The sequence below is a fragment of the Cupressus sempervirens genome, chromosome 4 (genome assembly GCF_028749045.1).
Source record: "Cupressus sempervirens isolate cs-2001-9-10 chromosome 4, ASM2874904v1, whole genome shotgun sequence".
Lineage (NCBI taxonomy): Eukaryota > Viridiplantae > Streptophyta > Pinopsida > Cupressales > Cupressaceae > Cupressus > Cupressus sempervirens.
In genome coordinates, this window is record NC_143121.1 from 336,936,869 (window position 1) to 336,959,430 (window position 22,562).

General features: G+C 34.5%; 1 protein-coding gene across 1 annotated transcript in view; it reads right to left on the reverse strand.

Moving 5' to 3' along the window:
- The window catches only part of LOC149561401 (arginine-specific demethylase JMJ20-like), a 163,605-nt gene that overhangs the window by 26,385 nt on the left and 114,658 nt on the right, over positions 1 to 22,562 (reverse strand). Inside the window, exons 4-6 of the mRNA XM_089825129.1 lie at positions 15,259 to 15,376; positions 1,431 to 1,500; positions 1,230 to 1,310 (exon numbers count right to left, since the gene is read on the reverse strand). Coding sequence (XP_089681255.1) covers positions 1,230 to 1,310; positions 1,431 to 1,500; positions 15,259 to 15,376 — 269 coding nt within the window. The remainder of the gene's footprint in view (positions 1 to 1,229; positions 1,311 to 1,430; positions 1,501 to 15,258; positions 15,377 to 22,562) is intronic.

A 22,562-nucleotide genomic window follows, 5' to 3' on the forward strand; every position in this document is an offset into this window, starting at 1 on the left:
TGCCCCCAGATGGCAAATTAAGGACTTTCCAAATTCTATGCAGATCGCATCTAGTCAGATTATCTTCTTTAGGCAATCTAGAAAACAAAATATTCAGAGGGAGATTTTTCTCTCCTAGCATCTTTGATTGTCACCCTCCTAAAATTTTCAACAATGATGTTTATTTCAAAATAAAAGGAATTTTAGAATGCATCATATTTCACGTCTTTCGTCTCCCTTGGCTAACAACTGTGCCCATTCTCTAGTTCACCATGCATGGATTTTTACAGATTTCTTCCAATTGTACAAACTTCAGAAACTTCATCAATACTATATAATTAAGTAAAGCTTGGCTCATATAAAATTTAGCTTTCTTTGAATAAATTTTTTTCTCCTCAGACTTCTTATTACCTTTTTATTCCATGGTGGGACCATTCAACCTTATCTATGAGCTCATGATCTTGCATTCTGATATATCTAATCCCATTTAGGATATACAAAAGAACAAAACGATAAAAGTATAAAATTATAAACACATTATTGCTAGAATCAGATGACGTCATTCCCAAGTCTGTAGTTTTTACTATTTGCTACTTATAGATCAAATAGATGTACTGTGTATAACTCTGTCAACTAAATTAAATCATATGGGAGGCCATTACTATTAATTACAACCCATACCACTCTTTGTATTTGAATGTAACGGAACATGGTATTGGTCAACTAGCTTCCTTACACTTCAATAAATGCTGGTTTTGCTGAAACTATTACAAGGCATTGATAAGTTGCTGCAAGTACATTTAAAGCTCTGTTTCGTATGGGTTTACATTGTGTGAACAGTTTTGATAAAATGGTTTCCATTTCGAAAATTTTAATAATGACTTGATGAATTTTATGGTAATTGTAAGTTTGTAACCCTAATAGAACAATTTGTGCCTTTTTACTCAAACGTTGAATAAAAAATAACATAATTCCTATTCACATTCTACAAGTTGTTCTACAATTTAATTACTTAACTAAAGAGTACCTTTTGCCTAATAAGTGATTTTCTTAAATCTATTTAGTGTAAACAGATGTGACAATAGCTTCTTGACACATTTTGGGTTATGCATGTGGCGATCTCTGCACATCACTCTATTTAAAAGAATATTGAAACATGTTCCATATCAATGGGTCATAAAACAAACACAAGTGACAAAACATGTCAAAAGAAAAGGTCGTGAAAATGTCGATACAAGACGGAGACATACCACATTCTTTACTTGGTGATACCAACCACTTGGAACAAAGATGATTTCATCTCTTTCTTGGACACACTCAAGCCAAGATGTCTGCACAAGTGTTAACCAAACCAACCTTATTGGACAGATAGAGAAGAAAGTAAAAAAATGATATTATGTAAATGGGGTAAATATTTGCGCTTAAAAATATTCTTAGGAACAGAAAATAACCTCAAAAAATCCAGGAAATTGCTTTGCACAAACATCTGCATAAATATCATAGACAGTGTGCTTCATGTACCTACAAGATAGAAAATTTGGATCAAAACTGAATCCAGTATCAGTGTGCATTATGCCACTTCGCAATAATTTATCATCATCAACAAACAAAACTGAACACAACTCAAACATCTGCTATAAATTTAAACATTAATGCAATTTATCTTTAAATGGAAAATAGCTTAATACATTTCAATAGCTTTAAAATTCAAATCGATACCAGTCCTCACTACAGTAACAACCACAAGAAATGTAACACCCTCCAACACACACACATAACCAAAAGATAACCATAATAACAATAAATCCATACATAACTATAAGATTAAAACCCCGAACCATTTTTTTACAACAAATCTCCAATACATATTACCCTTTACAAATTAGGTACAGTAAAGTACTCATAACAGCAATGTAACAATTCATATTAATGCATCAGAGTATATTATATATCTATACTCTTTTTGAAGTACAACATCTTTTAAATACATTCAAATTAACACTGGTTCTAAATGTTAAACAGCCATTTTCTTCTAAGTCCATAACCAACCCTATCTCGAATCTGAAATCAAAAAACAACACAATCACAAAACGCCAAACAGGGCTTAGTAACACTAATTAAATTGATGAGATCTCCAGTAAACCTGCATGTTAGATTTCATAACAACACTATATTCATTTAATCCAAATAACAGATATACTGAAAATACAATTTTCTTTTCACAATCAAATTATAAAGCAAGTACATAATTTCTTACACGCAGATATGCAGAAATAAACTCACACAAAATATGACAAGGTAATGATCCAGTAGTCCGTGGGTGTCAACATAAGAATCTACGTTCAGCCACTCGTAGAACTCAATATGTCAGGTGAAACCATAATGTTCTTATCTTATTATATGATACCCAACCCATGAAATTTTAAATATTACCACTTGATTAAATAACTGTCATAAACTTTCCCATAAGGATCTAGACTAGTGTCGGAGGGCATCCGGCAAAATAATTCTATCACCACAAGTTACTCGCTTTATGACAGCCACCCAATCTAAAGGATCACACTTGCATAATCTAATACACACATAATTCTAGTTATGTTAATTGGAAGAAAACATAGTTAAATTTTCCAATTCCAACTAATACACTTATTTCATTTGCTTCAATTTAACAATTGAATCAGCAAACAGAAATATCATATGAAACCAACTTTCAATCTTTCAAAGTAATCTTCTTATAAAAGTACCAAATGAAACCATATTAATATCCTTTCATACAATCCACATTACATATTACCAAAAGCAGCCTTGTCCCTTTTAATTTTCACAAGTAACCATGCTTTTCAAACTACATATTAACTATATTTAAATTTAATAGTAAGGAATTGATTTTTCAAAATTCACTACATTTACATTTCATTTTAAAATACCAATATTAAAAAACTATCCACATATCCTAATACGTACTAACATCAAAATATAAAAATTAATCAATTTTCATTTCCGAAACAAGTAATCATAGTAATTTCAAGACTATAAATATATATTTCAATTCTAACAATCTATTCATAAGGAAAAATACATATATGTTGATACATATAATTTAATACATATACATATATATACACATTTATATATATACATATACGTACTCACTTACATATACCAATATATATATAAAGCCCTATTAATTTAAAGTCAGAATTAAAATAGATAAATAATCTTTTCCACCGTAAATCTAATAACTTGCTGTTACCAGATAATTACAATTTCTAATTCAAAATCAACACACTAACTATTTAAATCTGCAACACACATAGAACCCCAAATACCAATTTACTCATCTACATAAACTGTTTAATAAAATGCCTCTTCCCAATCCCAAGTAACAGCATAACTGAAGTTACAAATATCGAATACAACTGTATGCAGTTATATATATGAATTCAAAACATCATGCACAATCAACAAGGTATCGACTATTCTACATGTAACCTCCAGCATGGTGATAATCGTAATAAAAACTATGCTGACAAAATGAAAAATCCAACCTTGTTTTAGGTTTACTTCTAACTGTTTGACATAATGCCTGCACCTAAATTCATACAAGTGACTTGATGTGAAACCACTGATGAATTTCCAACAACCCATAATAATCTTTGTTTAAGACCGATATACCTAAACTATAACCGTAGGCTCGACTCATCTTCACAACAATATGTATATAATTTTTATAAGACAAGCTCGGATTTAACACATCGAAAACCTGTCAAGAAACAAGATAAATCTCTTTCTAATCAGTATAAGGTTGGCTGTGCATTGCAAACTCAAAACCCCAAAATCTTGCTGAGAGTTCAACACAATATCTACGCCTTGATTTCAAGCAAACTGTTAGATAAAATGACCGTGCTATAGTTCATGATAACAGTTTAATATATAGCGATCAAACCCCAGTCTCATGTCTGTGCCCTCAGTTCACAGTCATGAGTTCGTAGATCACTGCGAACTCGTGGCCATGGCCGAGTCGCATACAACCAAAAAGAATAAACACAGAGGCATGGTACACACAGAGCTCGGCTCAATAGAAGCTGATAACCATATGCTGATTACACATTCCCATAAATGAACTACAGCCACGAACATACATAAAATAGAGCAAAACCCAAAAACAAACAACATTACCAAAGTGAAATTCCCATACCCACACTCAAGTATGAGTATATACAAAGCTCAGCATCATACAATACCGAACCCTGCATATATCCATGCTTGGATGTCGATATACACCAATAAAACCTTTTTTTTTTTTTACATTCATACATTACGAATTCAAAGTGTGATACAAACTAAAAGTAAAAAGAGCAAGGTATGAAATTGCCCCTACGTATTCATTATAAAAAAAAAACAGTTGCAAACACAAGTACAGAGTATTCGCATTCACCATATCTAAATGAACATAAAAATGGATAGAGGATAAAGTTAAAGAAAAGCCCCCTGCCTGTGTAAGTGTGGGATGATACTCAAGAAAAGCTGCCTGGAGAGCCCTTTACTTCAAACTCGCAGCCCAAGCCTCCAAACCCTTTTTAAACCTTGTCACAAAGATATCAATGAAACCCTTTCGAAAGAAGAACTGAGAAAATGCAACCACGAAATGACAGAAACCATGAAAAGTACGAAATTGCGAACATATATAGAGCTGGAGTGAGTCAAAAATCTCCTTCATGGCTAATAGTTTCCTAATATTAGCCCCGAGAAACCTGTTCAACAAAGGTTTCATATTTTTCCAATTGGAGTTCATAATGGCAGACTGATATCAAGTTACAACTAACACCCAGCAAAATGAAAGACTAGACATGCGAAGTAATGCTCATAACTGCGAGCTTATCCCTTAATCCCTACTTTCTTAGCCTTCTTCAACACTTGGCAACAGTAGTACCAGCTCGACGTTCGAAGAGCCTGCCAACCTTTAATTCCCATTAACATGGCCGCCAATGCCCAGTCCAAAACAATGCCAAGTTCAAGTTATGCATTAATAAACTTAGGCTTTGCTTCAAGTTTAGATATAGACTTAGTTTTAATTCCATGCGATAGGTTAGTTTAGGCACTAACTTAGATAGTAATAGATATGCATGTGAATATTAATATTTATACTTAATATTAATATTAATATTAATATCAATATTAACATTAATATTAATACTAGTTAATATTAATCCCACTATCATATAAACATTGTTAATAGATAAGTATATTTATATATATATATATATACAGATATATATATATATATATACAAGCACACACATAAATACATATATATTTATATATTTATATATGAACTAATATATATATATATATATATTTCATACTATATGCACTTATATTTATATGTATATATATTTATTTATACAATGCTATAATTATATAAATATATATATATATATATACTTAAATCCGGCAAATAATAGATTCAAGGTGCTGCTAAAATTTAATGCCACCTCAAATATAAGTCTGAAAGTACGAACCAGATGAATAGTAAAACTGAAACCATACTAACATTGCTTTATTATTTAAAATTTGGTTCTTGAATCTAAATTGATTCAGATAATAAGATTCTGAATAAAACACAATACTGAAAGTATTAAAACATCTATTCTGAGAATCAGATTTTAGTAACGTCTGAATTCTCATAGAGTTTAACATAATGATGCAAGAATTAAAATAACTTCAACAAGTACCAAACTATCCAGAAAATTAAACTAATCTCAGAATCCAAGGTGTCAGATGTAGAACTGTTAGGGCCATGACAAGAAATCTGGTTATAGATGTACATAAAAGAGGCTAAACTAAATGTTCATTTGAACTCATTTTCAATAAGCATGGACAAGTTTGGAAACAGACAAAAAGGCAAATGAAAAATGAAAAAGTGAAAAAAGTGCCTAAAAATGATCAAAGCTAGTCAAAGGGACTGGAAAGTACTAATAAAGATGATCACAAGCATCATGTTTGAAAGATAAAGCATGTCTTAAAAGACATCAAGTTACACTAATACATCAAAACAAAATGCTCCTGAAGCATGAGCTTGAGGCACAAGTCATCAAGTTGATATCTTCATATCCTCCACTCCCATACAAGCACCACCTATAGGTGACTGACTTTTTGGTAGGCATTGCCTTGTGATTACCACCAATTCTCATAAGTGAAAGGTGATCTAATAAATAACTACCCCTGATTGTCATGGATGGATGGATCAAGCATTAAATAATTTGTGCAGTACAAAAGTCCTAAAAAAAAAAGTACTTCAATGTATTACATTTCAAAAACTCCAACTAGATAAAAACAAAAAGGTGTTGGGAATGAAAAATCACGCATTAATAATAACTAGGAGTAGTCCAGACCAGAGTAACATGACTCGCAGCGAGTGACACGAGTCAGCGAGCCACAATGACCCAACTGAGTCATAAAGACCAGTGACTCACGAGCAACGAGTCAAGTGGTGTGACTCGCATGACTTGCCTGACTCGCGAGTCACATGGTGACCCACCTGACTCGGGCAACTTGACCCGGCCGCAGCAAGTAGAAAATCGAGTGCTTAAAATAATTTTTTTTGCATACACTTTTAATGTTTTTTTTGTTCTTCCTTACTTTTATAACCCTAAAAGGGCTTCCATAACACTCTATTGTGAAAAGAAGAAAGAGAGAGAGAGGTAGAAGAGAAATAGACTTTCCTTGTTTTGCAACCAGCTAAAAGGAAGAGGAGAAAAGCTTTGCATTTGTGACATTGGAGCTTGCATTTAGATCATCAAAGAGTTTAAAGGAGCTCTTCTCAACACTTCCCAAAGCATTTGAAAGAGGTAAGAGTTGATTTTTTAGATTTTGATGATTTTTTTCTCTATGCTTATGGGTTTTTTGGATGATTTTTTTTTGTTTGTTTATGAGTTTTTTTTTACTTTAGATCTTCATAAAATACAATGCTTAAATGGTAATATTTGGTCTAAAATGTCTTATTGCAAAAACCTTTACATTTTTCCTTACTCATAATGGCTCCTAAAGGTAAAAAAAACCCAAGCTCTCTAAAGGCAATAAAAAAGATGAGTGTTGGAAGTTCACCATAGACTTTCCGAGTAGAACTAGAACTCAAACAAAATGCCTATTTTGCAAAACCATTAATAGTGGAGGGATAAATAGATTGAAATACCATATTGTTGGCATACGTGGTCATAATACTGAGCCTTGTGGAGCTGCAACTGTTGAGGCTCAACGTTTTTGTTCTGTAGCCTTGGAAAAATATGAACAACAAAAGGAATTAAAACAAAAACAATTAGAAGAGTTAGCTCAGATTGGTTCTAGTTCCCTTCCACACTCATCTAGAAATGTTTTTGAGTCAATAGGTTGTGTTGGAGAAGGTTCTTCCCTTTCCCCCAATCCTCCTAGTGCTTCTGCTAGTCTTACTTCTTCTACATCTATTCCTTACATTGCTAGTGGTGTTGTAGTTGCTGGCCCTTCTAGTAGTACTGGCTTTACCTTCTAGTAGTACTGGCTTTACCATTCGTCCTAGAGTCAGAAAATCTAGGTTGGACAATTTTTTTGTACCGCGTTCCACTCCTGGTGCACAACCCTCACTCTAGAGCTTGGGCTGGAATAGGGAGGTACATGAAGCTGGAATAAGAGCAATTTGCAAGTTTTGGTTTTTCTGCAACATTCCATTTATAGCAGCCAGGTACTTCAACTTCATTTATATTTGATTGTTTTACGTTTTAAGTTTTAAAATTTAAATTCAATTTTATACTTTTAAGTTTTAACTTGATGTTGAAATTTTGAAATATGCTAATTAAAATGTTTTTATAAATGTAACAGGACTCCTTATTGGCAGGGGATGATTGATGCAGTTGCCATCTGTGGTGTGGGGTTCAAAGCCCCTACTGAAGATGAGTTGAATGGCCCCCTCTTACTAGATATGGTTGATGAGATGAAACTTGAGTTGGAAGACCATAAAAAGGTTTGGAGCCAAAAGGGGTGTACCATTATGACGGATGCATGGACAGATAGGAGGAATAGGACCCTCCTAAATTTTCTTCTTTCTAGCTGAGGTAATTCATCATCCTCTACTTCTTGAAGTCTAAAATTTAATGTACTATTGAATAACGAAAATTTTGTTTATTGACTATTGATTCTTGAATGATAATTATTTTGTTTAATTTTCACTTTCAAGATCCACCATGTTTTTGAGGTCTATAGATGCTTCCTCACATGTGAAAAATGCAAAATTCTTATGTGAGAAAATTGAGGTCATAAGGGAGGTGGGGGAAGAGAATGTTGTCCAAGTGGTGACTGATAATGCAGCTAATTATGTTGCTGCAGGTAAAATTTTAACTTCTAACTTTCTAAGATCTACTTCTAAAAAATTTGTTTTAGTTTTTCATTAAATTTTGAAAATTAAAAGTTTTTTAATACATCAAAAATTTTCATTGTTTACTAACTAATTTAAAATTGCTGCAAGAAAACTTTTGATGGAGAGACACCCAAAAATCTTTTGGACTCCATGTGCGGCCCATTGCATCGACCTCATGTTAGAGGATATTGGCAAGGTTGTATGGGTGAAATCATGTGTTACCAAGGCCAAAAATCTTTGTAAGTTCATCTATAATCATGCCTTGGTCCTCAGCACTATGAGGCAATACACGAAGGGAAAATAGTTGGCTCATCCTGGTATCACAAGATTTGCCTCTAATTTTATCACACTAAAATCCTTGCTAACTGCAAGGTTAAATTTGAGGTGCATGTTTGTTGATCCAAAATGGAGTTCCTCCTCCTTTGCCACTAGCCCTACATGGATAGATGCAACAAAATGCATTTATGATGATGATGGTTTTTGGGAGCCATGTTCGAAGATTATGGAGGTAATTTAAATTTTAAATTTTAAAAGCTTAAGTTTTAAAATTTTATAAATTAATTTATCTCATACATATTTTTGTTTTATTTTCATTGTGCAACTTTGCAAAGTTTCATCATTCACTAAATTGTTTTTTTGTTTAATTGTTTTGTAGATCACTGAGCCCCTTGTAGCCCTCCTACGATTGTTGATGGCAAGAAGCCCTCTATGGGCTACATTTATTAGGGCATGGATAGGGTCAAGGAGGCTATTAAGGCCAAATATGTAGGAGTTGAGGAAAACTATGGCCCTATTTGGGACATAATTGATAGGAGATAGCAAAATCAGCTTCATAAGCCCATCCACGCAGCAGCCTATTACCTCAATCTGGCATACCGTTTCCATGAAGATTTCAAGGCAGATGAGGAGGTTCTTAGTGGCCTATACACAGTGATATCAAAGATGTCCCCAATCCTACAGATATATTGCTTGAGATGGATGCCTATAATAATACATCAAGGCCCATTTTTTCAAGTCAAATTTGCAAAGAAGGTTGTACAAAATTGCAGCCAAGTAAAAATTGCAACTTAAGCCTTATACAATCTAGTTTGTAAATTTCTAGCTTTAAACTTTAAAGTTCAAATTTTGAAATGAGACTAATATTTTTTTGTTTTCATTTTTTTCAAAATTCAGATAGATGGTGGCAAATGTTTGGGCCTTAAACCAAAAACCTTCAGCAAATTGCCATCCGCGTTTTGAGCCAGCCAAGTAGCGCTTCTAGATGTGAGCGCAACTCGAGCATGTTCGAGAAAATCCACTCGAAGAGGCGTAAAAAGTTGTCTATGTAAAAAATGAATAGGCTAGTCTTTGTGCATTACAACCTGCGCATTAAGATCAGGGAGATTTTGGATAGTGACACCTCTCCGATTACTCTAGGGGAGGTTGATCCAGAGTTTGAGTGGATCACTGAAGCTACTGATCCTGTCTTTGATGATGAGGACCTACAGTGGCTTGACCAGACAGATAGAGAGGGCCAAGCTGAGGCTGTGGCTATGGCAGCAAAGGACCAGAGAGCTCCAATTGTTCCTAGTGGCACCTCACAAGCATTGGCAGAGCCAAAGACTACAATTGATCCTAGAAGCACCTCACAGGCTGATGCTATGGCTACTCAGACATCCAGGACCTACCTTAGACGCCTTACTAAGAGGCATTTTATAGATTATACTGAGCCTAAGATTGAGGCTAAGGTTGGGGATGAGGATGAGGATAAGGATGATGATGACAATAACGATTAAGATGAGGATGATGATGAGGACTCCAACTAGGAGCCATAGCTATAGTCTTGTTTTAACTTTTTGTTTAACTTAATATATGATCAGAATTTGGAACATTTGATGATGACTATTGATTCATTGAATCTTGATGTGTTGGATTTATCATTTCATAATACATATACATTTTGATGGGTTGCATGGATTTATCATTTTATATATGATTCTATGTTTTACTTTTATAATATTTCCTTCAGCTACCGTTTAAACTTTTAAGTTTAAACTTTAAACTTTAATTACTAGTAATATAATATTTAGCAATTTACCTTTGTAGTATTGCACTTATGTAATCGATGTATGTTTGACTTTTAAGTATATGCATTATGATCAAATTATCTTCTATTTAATGATGTCATTGTGTCCTTATGCTTTATTCAATAATGGGTGCATGGAATGTTCTTTAAATCCTAAAAGATCTCAAAATTTCGAGATCTTTTCACTTTGCCCAGTCACCGCCAAGTCATTTCCGAGTCTGAGCCAGGTCACGAATCAAGTTACCCTTGCCGAGTCCGAGCAGGGTCCAAGTCAGGATACTTTGGTCCAAATGATCATATAAGGAATTAAAAGCACCAAAAATGAAAAATCCCTAACTGAGTTTCTAAAGCAAAACAGTGCTTATGTTTGTACTCTTGTTATTGGCCAGCAGTTCAATATGGAAGTGTGAATTTTTTGGTTTTGTTTTGTATCTGATTTTTTGGTGTTTTCATGTTCTCTCTAATTTTTTGGTATATTTTATATCTAAAATGCAAAAACTAAAATTGAACAAGGCGATACAGGAAAGAACTTTAGCAGAAATTACTAACTTCAATTTAAAATTAAAACTTAAAAGTGATTGTATTTCCTCAAATAGAGTAATGTCACACCCGAATCAGGTTTGTAAAACCTGAGTAAGCTTTAACAACCAACAAGATGCATACAAATTAATTTCTCCACTCCTGATTTGATATTGCTGAATAATTTTATATATTCTGGTCCAACCTGTTATTCTGATCGGTTTGGAATATGTCTTCCAGTCCTAATGCCAACACAAGAAGGAAGTGACGGCAGCCTGGAGAAGGTACAGCTAACTATGCGAGCTTAGGGAAGAGACTGAAATTTCTCCTGACTACCAATCTGCTCTTGATCATACATAGAACTCTAATCCAACCTGAAACAATGACTTTCACAGCTGTATATGACCGGAGTTGTATGATCCTCTTGGAAATTATAGCAATTTACCAAAATAATTAAAACCCAAATTTGCCACTCCGATGAATATCATAAATTTCTTTCACTCTGCTCTGCAAAAAACTGCTAAGAATTGCTCCAATAATGCTCAATTGAAGACCCTGTTAGATCTTCCTTAAGTGCAAATTGGGTTTTCATCCAATCGACTCTCTCCTCAAGGGTTTTCGTCCTCAAAGAATCAGATATGCTGCTGCAAATAGCTGCAGCACTCAAAAACACAATGACTGACGAAGAATAAAACACAAATGAATCCAAATTGAGGCCCAAATCCTTCTTTTATTCTTTTCCCTCTTCCCTCCATCTCAATCGTACTTTTTTTAGGGTTTTTATTTCATTCTATTAACATGATTTTACAACTTATTCTTATTAAAATTCCCCTCGGAAGGGTCTCCTTATTCATTAATAAAATGGCTGCTCCATAATGATATTTTATTATATAATTGCCTCGGAAAAAAAAAAGGATTATTATAACTTACTATAATATAAAGTGCTTGTAATACCCACTTCATTATTAATTTATTTAATCCCAGCTTAGGAAACATTAAAAATATTTCCCAACTCGTTCATAAAATGCTCATCTGGACTCAAATTTGGAATCTGGCTGAAGCCACCTGATCATTGATTGATACCCAAATCCTACAGGCCAGTTGACAATTCCTTCTTAAAAATATAGATCCTCCCTAAAAAGTAGGAACTGCAACCAAAGCCTCCAAAATCATCGTGGAAGTCCTCTAATGCATTCAACTCCCTTTTAATCCCTAAGAAGTAGGGGTCCCTCCTAAAATCAAGGAAACTGTCCCAAAATACTCAAAGGCTCACAAGGACCTTATAAAGCTCCATGACCCTGTAGGTGAGTCCCCTATCCATATTGTTGACTTATAGGAAATCGAGTAATAGGTCAACCATCTGCCCATTTGCCTATCACCTAGGAAGAGTGCATTACAATCCACCCCAAAGATTGTTTGTCCGCAAGCAATGCCCCTCTATACCACCAAAATCTCATGCTAAGTGTAGGTAGAACATTGATTGCTCATGTTGATCCACTCTGATATAAATGTCATGTAACCTCAAAACCTGAAACAGCTGACCATGGTTCTGAAGTGCCGATGCAACATTGAAGCCACTACCCTATCACCCAGAAATTTAAACTTTTCGTCTGCGTCCTTTAAATGAAGATGTGGTCCATATTTTAACAAGGTTAAGTTTTTTTCATGCTGTCCTCATTGTTCTATCTGTCACCACTGTATTCATCCCAAAGCAAGACAAAAAATATATCACTGGTGTATGGTAAATAGAGAATCGTCATCCCAAACCCTGCAACGATGATTTGTTGAAAAGGCTCTAAAGTAGGTTCAACCGCATAAATCATTAAGAAACTTATATAATCAGGTTCCAATGAGTTTGGAGACTTTTATGAATATTAACTATGTGATTCACCCAAAAATGAACACGCACCTGCTCACTCTTTTCAAACAAATTTAAGAATTTCAAAGGTATGTGCAAAGTTTGGTTGTTGGCCCTCTTTGTATCATTGAAACAAGCACAACTGGGTACGAAAGTTCCATTTTTTGCCGATTCACCAATCACATTCATTGTTGGGGAGTGTATATAGCATCTTGGCTCCAAAAAACCTCTGACTTGCCGACAATCTATCGCAGTCATGGGGACATTCTTAATGCTGAAATTTGATATTTTCATCCATGCTTGATAAAATGTGGTCGCATGATGCTCATCAACATCAAGCACTAGCGATTAGTTCATGGAAAAATGTTCTTGGGATCTTTAAAGAGCTTGTTGAAGCCGAATACTTGTCACAAAACCATAGTAGACCAATAAAGGTGATAGGTGCTGTCAAATCCATAGTAGTCATAGGTGTGGAAATCATAGTTCATAGATTCAAACTTGGAGAGTATATGGGAAGCCAAAACAAGTCAATTTGGCAATCATTGAGCAAATACTCAGCACAAGCTTGGCAACTTAGAAAGTACTAAAAACTAAAATCTCTTGAAGAAACATATTTGTAAAATTCAGTTACAAAATGTGTTAAAAATTGACATCTAGAAAGAGAATGTGCATGGTTTTATGGAAGAAATATGTGGAAACTACATTTTAACAAGCATTTTACCTCTATCAGCATTTTTACCCATGTTTTGTGCATCTATAAAAACACAGTTGTTAAACTTGTGAAAATTCAAAGAAAAGAAATAGAATACTCGACAACTTGAAGACTACTTGTAGAGTTTGCAAACAGCGTTTGAAAAGACTATAATATCTTTTCTTAAATATCCACTTGTTGATTTTTAAGAGAACTCAAATTATATTGAAAGGTGGGTAAATCAATATAAAAACAAACTTTTACTTTTCAAAACTTAAACAATCACGATAGAAGTACTTTAAACTTAATCATCCATAAATGCATGATCTAGCAAGTAGGAACACAAGATGAACACACAATGTACATGGAAAACCTTGTGGATGAAAACCATGGAAAAGTATTGTGTTTATACTAGAAATTTTATGCTATCTCTATATGCACCAACAAACACGAGACACCAATCCCCTTAAATGATTTGTAGGCACCAACCCACTAAAGAAACCGAACCACACAGCTAAAGACCAGTTCGGCAAGAGACAACAATCTCCTCGAATACGAGGCACCAACCTCCAAAAGAATGGAGTGATAAGTACTTTGTCTTCTTTTTGATCTAACCTAACTCTCCTCCACAAATCTACTCAAAGATCTTTCTTTAAATCTACTTAAAAACTTTAATATTTTCTGCCCATTGGTCTGCAATAAATTACCTTCAAATCTGCTCATAATCTTCATAGTTTTCTTCTCATGAGGTCTTCTATAATCCTGCTCTAGATGGTAAGTTCATGATAATTTGAAACCCAAATGATCTCCTCTAATACATTGAAATTGCACCCCTTCATGCTGGTTGACCAAGGAGAATTTTATTTATTATTATTTATTCCCTCGTCCAAGGGGGGCCCCAACCTAACAAGGTTGACACTTGAAAAGAATTTTTATTTACTTTATTTGCAACCCTAGCTAGGGCGCGCATCTCAAGGGGGTCATCCCATAGTAAAAATTAATTTAAAATACATTTTTAATATCCATAGTTGGGTTGCCTCCAAGAAGGGGTCGGCCACATCCATAAAAACATTTTACAATTTTTAACTAAATTTTAGATGTACGATTCTCTTTTCTCAAAGATATCTCAATAATAGCATTATCCGCTATCAAATACACCACAAAACTATAACATCAATAACAACAATCTCCAACAGATTTTATATTATCAGCAAATTTGTACAATTTGGGGATATCAAAATGGAATTGCATTGGTTGTTGCATCCAATTTGATTGTGATTAGTTGCAAAGAAAGATTATTTGTCTCCACTAGGTTTTGACCTTGATTTTTAAATTTGGTTTAGCATATGTTTGTCTTAAAATTTGAATCAATTGTTCCTACCTCGCAAAATCCAAGTTGCTTATGATCAGTGGCCATTACAATGCAAGAATAAAACTATTGAAATGCATAATTGAATGAGATGCTAAAATTTCTCAAAAGCATAGTCTGTTACTGCATATGATATAATATCAACATGGACATTGACTTTCTAACTGGTATAAAACTTTGGGTTATTGGAAAAACGGGACCCTAAAAAATGTAGTTATTTTTTACATTTTCTACTTCAATAACGAAATTCTAATGGTACAGCTTATAATCAAAGCCTGGTAGGTCTATTAGGAAATGTTTGAAGCTGCTTAAGCCCATTCATATTCTTCTGCTACTACATTATATTTTAATTTTAAAATAACCAGATATTTACAGTTTTAGAAGTTACCTATCATATAAAAGATGAGACTGAGAGGGTGCGAGAAAATGCCAGACTTTCTTTCCACAAATATTTGCTGACCAGCTATATGACCTGAATACATCTGCGTGTAATGGAGTCCATGTCCCTGAGAAGCAACCATACAATTGCATCAATAGACATTTACTGTCGTATTTGACCAAACTGGAGCAATGTAATAAAATAATTATTGACTTCTACAACTGGTAAAAATGTAATCATGTATTGTCAAAATTAAACATTGCTAAATTATATTAAAACAAAACAAGCTGGGAAAGAGGATCTTGCAATTTATCCTGGGCAGATCAGTATCTGAACTCAAGCAAACTATCCTTTTAGAAATATCCTACCTATAGAAATAGAAACTCTTTTTTGTCAGTACTTTCAAGATCAATGAAGGGCGAAATCAAATACAATAGAATACATTTCCAAACAATTATCAAAATCAAAAAAGAGTGAAAACAAATACAATATGACCAAAACAACACCCCATCATATATTGTTGACAATGTAGTGAATGGTGACACTTTGCAAGAGACTACCAAAACAAGTAGTGCAAGGCAAAACTATTGTTCAAACGTTCACTTGGTGGCCATGAAGCCAGAAGATATCCAAAGAAAAAGGTCGGGATCAACCTGTAACATTGACAACCAAAATGAAGTTCTAGCCATTCCTTGTGCCCAAACAAACAAGGCTATGCACCCAAAGCCATGTGCCAAAAAGAAAGGCTTTGTAAAGAAAGGGCTGAAGTGGAGAATACTATGGATAAGAAATGCCACCACTCAAATGACAACGCACAATTAAAATCCAAGAAAAATATTACATGGGAAGTATCTCAAACTACTATACTATTATTATATTATACCAATTAAAGTAGTGGATTTGTTACTTAGTGTTATTGAACTTTGAAATGTTATTGTATTAGAGAAGAGTGAGATGGTGAGTGCTAAGGCCTAATTAGGATATGATGAAAATAAAGATCTAGTAACCAAACCTCCACTACAGAGCAACCCAGTGATTGATTGATTGATCCAATGTTACTAACAATCAACACGACAAAAAAACTATCGCTCATGAATATGGAGATCCTAGAAAGGAATTGAAATGATAATCAATTGAGATATTCAATATTAAACAGAGGAGAATACTCCTTAAAAAGAAATTATAAGATCATCTTTCCCTAACAGAAACAATCGATAACCAAAGACAAAATTGAAAGTTACTAAACTAAATAGCAACTGAAAGAACAAAAAGTTACTAAAAATTAATTTAAAATAAAGTTACTTACATGACCGTTATACTAAATATCAGACTATTACTTTAATCCCCTATCTCAATGGTCATTCTACTAACTACCACACAAAAGACATGACATAATCTGCAAATCATTTTGCCACCAATACATAAAAGGTCGATTCCTTCTATTTTCTCTGCAACATGAACCTGCTATTGTGCCTTCTATCTAACAATAGAATCAGTTACTGAAATAAACAATTATGCACATGAACACAATGACACAATGATTTACATGGAAACCCAATGCGGGAGAAAACCATGGCAAAATAATTGCTTTATATATTAATTGGTTCTTTTGCAATGTTTCGTAGGTGCCAACCTACTAGAAGCTGCTACCTCTATGTTTTATGAACAGCAACTCACTGGAAGCACCAACTCCTACACTTTGCAGGCACCGCCCTACTCGAAGCATGAACTACCACTACTATCTTCATGGGCAACAACCCACTGCAGACAAATTGTTTTTCCACCTTGTCAATGTTGCTTACTCAACTGATGATGGATACTTCAATTTCACAATTTCTCTTCTTCACTATGATACTTATATCTACATCAACTCTTTAATCCCAACCCGCACACACCCTTCTCTCTTATTTTTCTTCTACCTCAAGTCAGCCTCTAAACAAAATTATTTTATTTTCTATGGTTTACATCACATATTCTTAATATATAATATGAATCAGATGAGATCATGATTGCTGCTGTTGCAATCTATGTTATGTCACTAGTATCTTTAAAATATGTTCCGCCTTCTGATACCACCGTATATATTTTCTACATCGATGCAATCCATAATTTATTGCTATTGAGATTTCGTAACTGATATGTCGTAATTGATAAATTTCCAAAAATATTTTCAGCCTGAAAGATTCAAATCATAAAGTTGCTCATCCAGTTCATCAATGGAAAGGGTTATGGTGCTTTTCAAAAAAAATATCACTTGTGTTGATTCCACTCTTTGTAAATTCTTCATTCTTGTTATGCATCTACATATCATTCTCTTTGGAAACTAATGGAAGAATCACTGCATATTTCAACGAGTGTTTATATGATCACTATTCATACTTCTGAAACATATTAATTCATTTCCTTTGTTTACATAAATATTTGCAATTGGAAAACGATGAGTGATTTGTTCCAGAGTGTTGTTATGCCTATCTAAGTTTCTCAACAAAGGCTTCCAAATGTTCTTCTCACATCAATGATTCCCATTTTACAATATCCTTCGATGGTGATTATGTTTTGATTAATTTCCAGCACCAAAACAGAGATTTTGCAAGGCTCGGCTCTCCTGTACTACATAGCCCTAAAATCCTTACACAGATACTCTTTTCCATTCTCTGATATATCTGTAGATTATTTTCGTCTAGCTGTATTCTCTAATTTGGTTTTCTTAGTATCATTATCTATGTACCCAAAGACTTCTTACTTGTATATCAAAACACTATAGTGAGGTAGTTCTCTTCACTCTTGACCATTATTCCTCTTATTCTTAATAGATTTTTCTCACATCTTTAAAATGTAGGATCATGGTAATGTTTATGTTGTCCTAATGTTTATGTAGTCAACAACTTTAAACTTCTTATCAATGACAATCTCATGCCTTTGATGCAAGAGCATCCTAGGCTTTCTGGCAATCCTGTAGGGTGGTGTGGTTTGACCTTGGAGTTGGAGGACTCGGTCAAAGAAGGAAGTGTACCTCGGCTAATACTGAGTTGGTTTGGTTGTGTTAATTGAGTGACTTAGTAAATGAAGGCATTCGGCGAAGCTTGTAGAATCTCAACAGATATTGGGAGCTCGATTTACACTGGGGAGTTCTACAGTTGTGTTGCCTGAGCTGGCTCAGTTGCTTCTAGAGGACTCGGCATAGACTAAGGCTCGGTTTTCTCTGGTAAACTCGACTTGGTCTGCATAGTTTGGTTACACTGATGCCCGAGTTGGCTCGGTCAACGATGGAGCTCAGTTATGCTTGGAGTGGAAGGCTGATGCTCGGCTTGGTTTCTTTGACACTCAATTTGGTCTTGACCTCTATGGTGCCCAAGTTGTCTATAGTGTGAGACGACCTTGGAATTTAATTTTGTGATCTATATTTAATTTATGTATGGGTATTTAATTTGTGTTGCAGCTGACTTGTGGCTTGCATTAGCATTTAATGTAAGGGTTTATTTTAATTTGTAATGGACTAGGTCAACTTGTGGCTTAGTTGGGTATAAGTAGGGGTGTTTTGTGGAGTCTTGAGGCATTTATTTAGTGGAGTGAGTCAATTCGTCAAGCTTGGAGAAGAGGATGAAGTGTAGGATCGAATTTTGAGAAGGGCTAGTAGTTGTGGCTTGGGAAACAAGGAGATTGCTTGGTGGGCTTGCAAGCACGAATTGAGATTTCCTTGAGGTTTTCTTCCAGAGTGTAGATCTGGACTAGCTGGGCTTAGGAGTGTGGAGTTGGATCTTGTGGGATCTTGCAGAGTTGTATTTGGCCCTAACCTGGAAGGCCTTACAGCCGGGCATATTGCATATAAACAGTCATTTTATGAATCAAGTATTGCATTTTGGTATCAAATCTTGTATCTTGTGTTGTGTTTTCGATGTGTGGTTATTTGTTGGGGGCTAGGACATCTCCTTTGGGGAATCTCCTGCCTTGTATTGCATCAAGTGGTATCAAAGAACAGTTGTTCCTGAGTGTGTAAACTGAGTGCCGAAGTTGAGGCAGTTTGCACCAAGACTTGGGTGAAGGCTGGAAGAGAAGGTTGATCTAGTGGAGTTGATTGATCTTTTGGATTTGTGAATTTGTTGCAGAGGGTCTGCAAAGGATCTTGGAAGATGCCTTCAAGAAGATTGGATCGTAGGGCAATTGATGATCTCTGTGATGCTATGGAAGCAAGGTTCTCAGAGAAGATGGCATCGATGAAGAGTGATATGATTCTTGAAATTTTGAGTGCTATAGGTGGTGTACCTCAGCATGTGGGTACTGAAGGTAGTTATGAGGAAGTTGTTGAAGACTTTGCAGCTGTTGAATCGAGTTGTGAGGACAGAACTGATCATGTGGAGACCTATGGGAAATAGGGTTGATCAGTTTGCTAGACCTAGATCTCAGTTGAAGTTGAAGCATAAGATAGAGGTTTCTAATTTCTCAGGTACTTTGAATACTGAAGACCCGAATTGGAAGACTAGTTTGAGCTTGAGGTATTGAGGATCCACTCATAGTAAGGTTGGCACAAACTAAGTTGAAAGGGCATGTTTCTCTTTGGTAGAAAGAACTACAAAGAGACAAGGAGGAAGAAGGTGAAATGAAGATCACTAGATGGAGGTTGATGGTGTAACGCCCCGCCAAGGAATCCAAAAGAATTAACCTAAAATTTTACTAAGTTTGCCAAACAATTTTTTTTTAATCATGAAAGATAAACCATTCACATCAAACACATAGTAGCGGAAACAATAACACACATTCAACTAAAAGTATACATAACAAGTTACACTCCTTAAGGATCCCAAGACGTTGAGTCACATTTAATCTAATTAATACTAAGTCTAACAACTACCACATCCACATGAAAGAATAATAAAAAGTCAAATGTAAATAATATACATTTGTTCCAAATGCCTCTTGGCAATTAAATTCAGAATGCTCAATCATCCACTATACATGTCATAGGGTATGAAAAGCTTAAAAGATTAAACATATGTAAAAATAAAGATACATTATCCTCATCGAATCCATGATACAAGTGCAATAAAGTAAATGAAACCAATAACATACATGATACATCCATCCATCAATAAAGATAATAACCATCATAACAGATATCCATACATCAAAAAAACAACTAATCTAAGTGCGCGGTTCCTCCCAACCGTCAATAGCATCATTAGACCATCGTGGGCCCTAGCCATCCCCCGCGCATAACATCCCAAGTCACCGAAGAGATCATCGGTATTATCATAGTAGGAATGTCACTCTTAAAACATACTACAACATATGCAGAAGGAAATCTAACATGCTACAACATATGCATAAAGAAATCTAACATGCTACAACATACGCATAAAGAAATCTAACATGCAAGGATAAAGGATAAGATGATCCTACAAAATAGATAACATCATCTATCACATGCTAATCATCAATATAAAGAAACATACTAGTAAATAACATCCATCATAAGATCCAAGAATAGAATGAAGATAAATACCAACAAAGAATGCTCTAACCACGGTGTCTACAGACGGATCTCAAATGGTAAGAGTAAAGAAACACTACCACCCAACTGCGTGGGACCTAAATGGCCCACTCCCACCGTGCTGAGGAGATAGTCTCAAGTCCCAAACAAGATATCAAATCACATAACACAAGTGAACAAATCACATAACACAAGTACTCTCTAAGTCCAGGAATCCTAAAAGTATACTAATTCAAAAGTTCCAACACACAGATCGACATCTACACCCAGAGGCACACAAGACACGTAGGAAACCTACTATGTAAGCGAGAAAGTGTCATCGCACGGATTACGCTAGAGTTACCCTGGTAGTCTCTCAATAGACCCCGTTCCCCTAGTGATCCCTATGCGGCCACTAGTATCCTCTCGTACTAACGAGGCATGCTACGGAATGCAAGGTCGCAACCAAGCGTTCTCTCTACTCCCATCCTAGTCTATACTAGCACTTGAGGCATGGGCGAGAACATACAATTCTCTTATTAGGTTCATTTTAATCGCCATTTAGTGTAAATGTTTTCACTTATTAAATAACTTACAATGAGTTACCCTAGCAGCCACTTAGGGCCCCGGCCCCCATTGCAAGCCACTTTCCGACACTACAAGTAGATAACCTACCCTAGGCTCATGAAATCACAAATCACAAAATCACCTCAGTTCTATACAAGCGACTGGAAAGCATCATAAAGATAATCAAAATAATCACATTAGCTCTCCACGAGCAACTGAAAAGCATCCAATGATAATCATAATATCCATCGGTTCTCAACGAGCAACCAAAAAGTATCTCAAAGTAATACTAATCGAAGACTCCAAAATGGTCAAGTCAAACATGTCACAACATGACATCTTTAAGAATTAAATCAAACACTTTAGTCCCATCAAGGCGACTGAAAAGTAATCCAAGTATAACTAATCGATGACTCAAAATTGTTTAAGTCAAGTATCTCATATACATACACCTCAGCTTCACACAGGAAGATTGAAAAGCAATAACAATCAATAAATACAAACATCTCATAGAGCATACCATCACATTAACATGGTTGGGTTTAGAAAGATCGAGATCAAATAACATCAACATGCCATCACATTCGCATAACTCCCAAGCCTTTGGTAACAACCTAAAACTAATCAAAGCTAGGACAAACCCCAAAACCCCAAAACACATACAACATAGAGAAACAAGATACAAACACATGGTTTGGTTTGCTTTTACAATCACATGGTTAAGCCAAATATTAGGTTTCAGATTTTGTTTCAAGTATATTTCAAGAGTATAAGATTCTTCTACAAGTCAACCGATTTATCTCTTCAAATTAAACATAGAATTATCCCTCCATTATTTTAAAACAATTTTCTAAAATAGTCAAAAGATAATTATTTACTTATTTAAATCATTAAACTAATTCCCATTGACTTTTAATAAAATCATTGCATTATTTTACTAAAATCAATGTTACTAATAATTAAATGAAACTCCCTTAATTCCAAGAGCATCTCCCATTATTCAAATCATAAGAATAATACTTATCAACTTTCAAATAATTAGTTTACAATTTCCTTAAAACACTTCAAGGACAAACATTTATTTAAAACAATCTTCATTGATTTTAAGTGAAATCAATCTCATTAATAATTCAATTATTTAATTCTACTAAACACTTATTAATATCTCTTTTCTTTTAATTTTCCTTCATTAAGAAATCCATTTACTAAAATTGACTAATAATTAATTAGACTCCTTCTACTATTAACTAATCTTAATTAAATTTAATTTAATTAGATT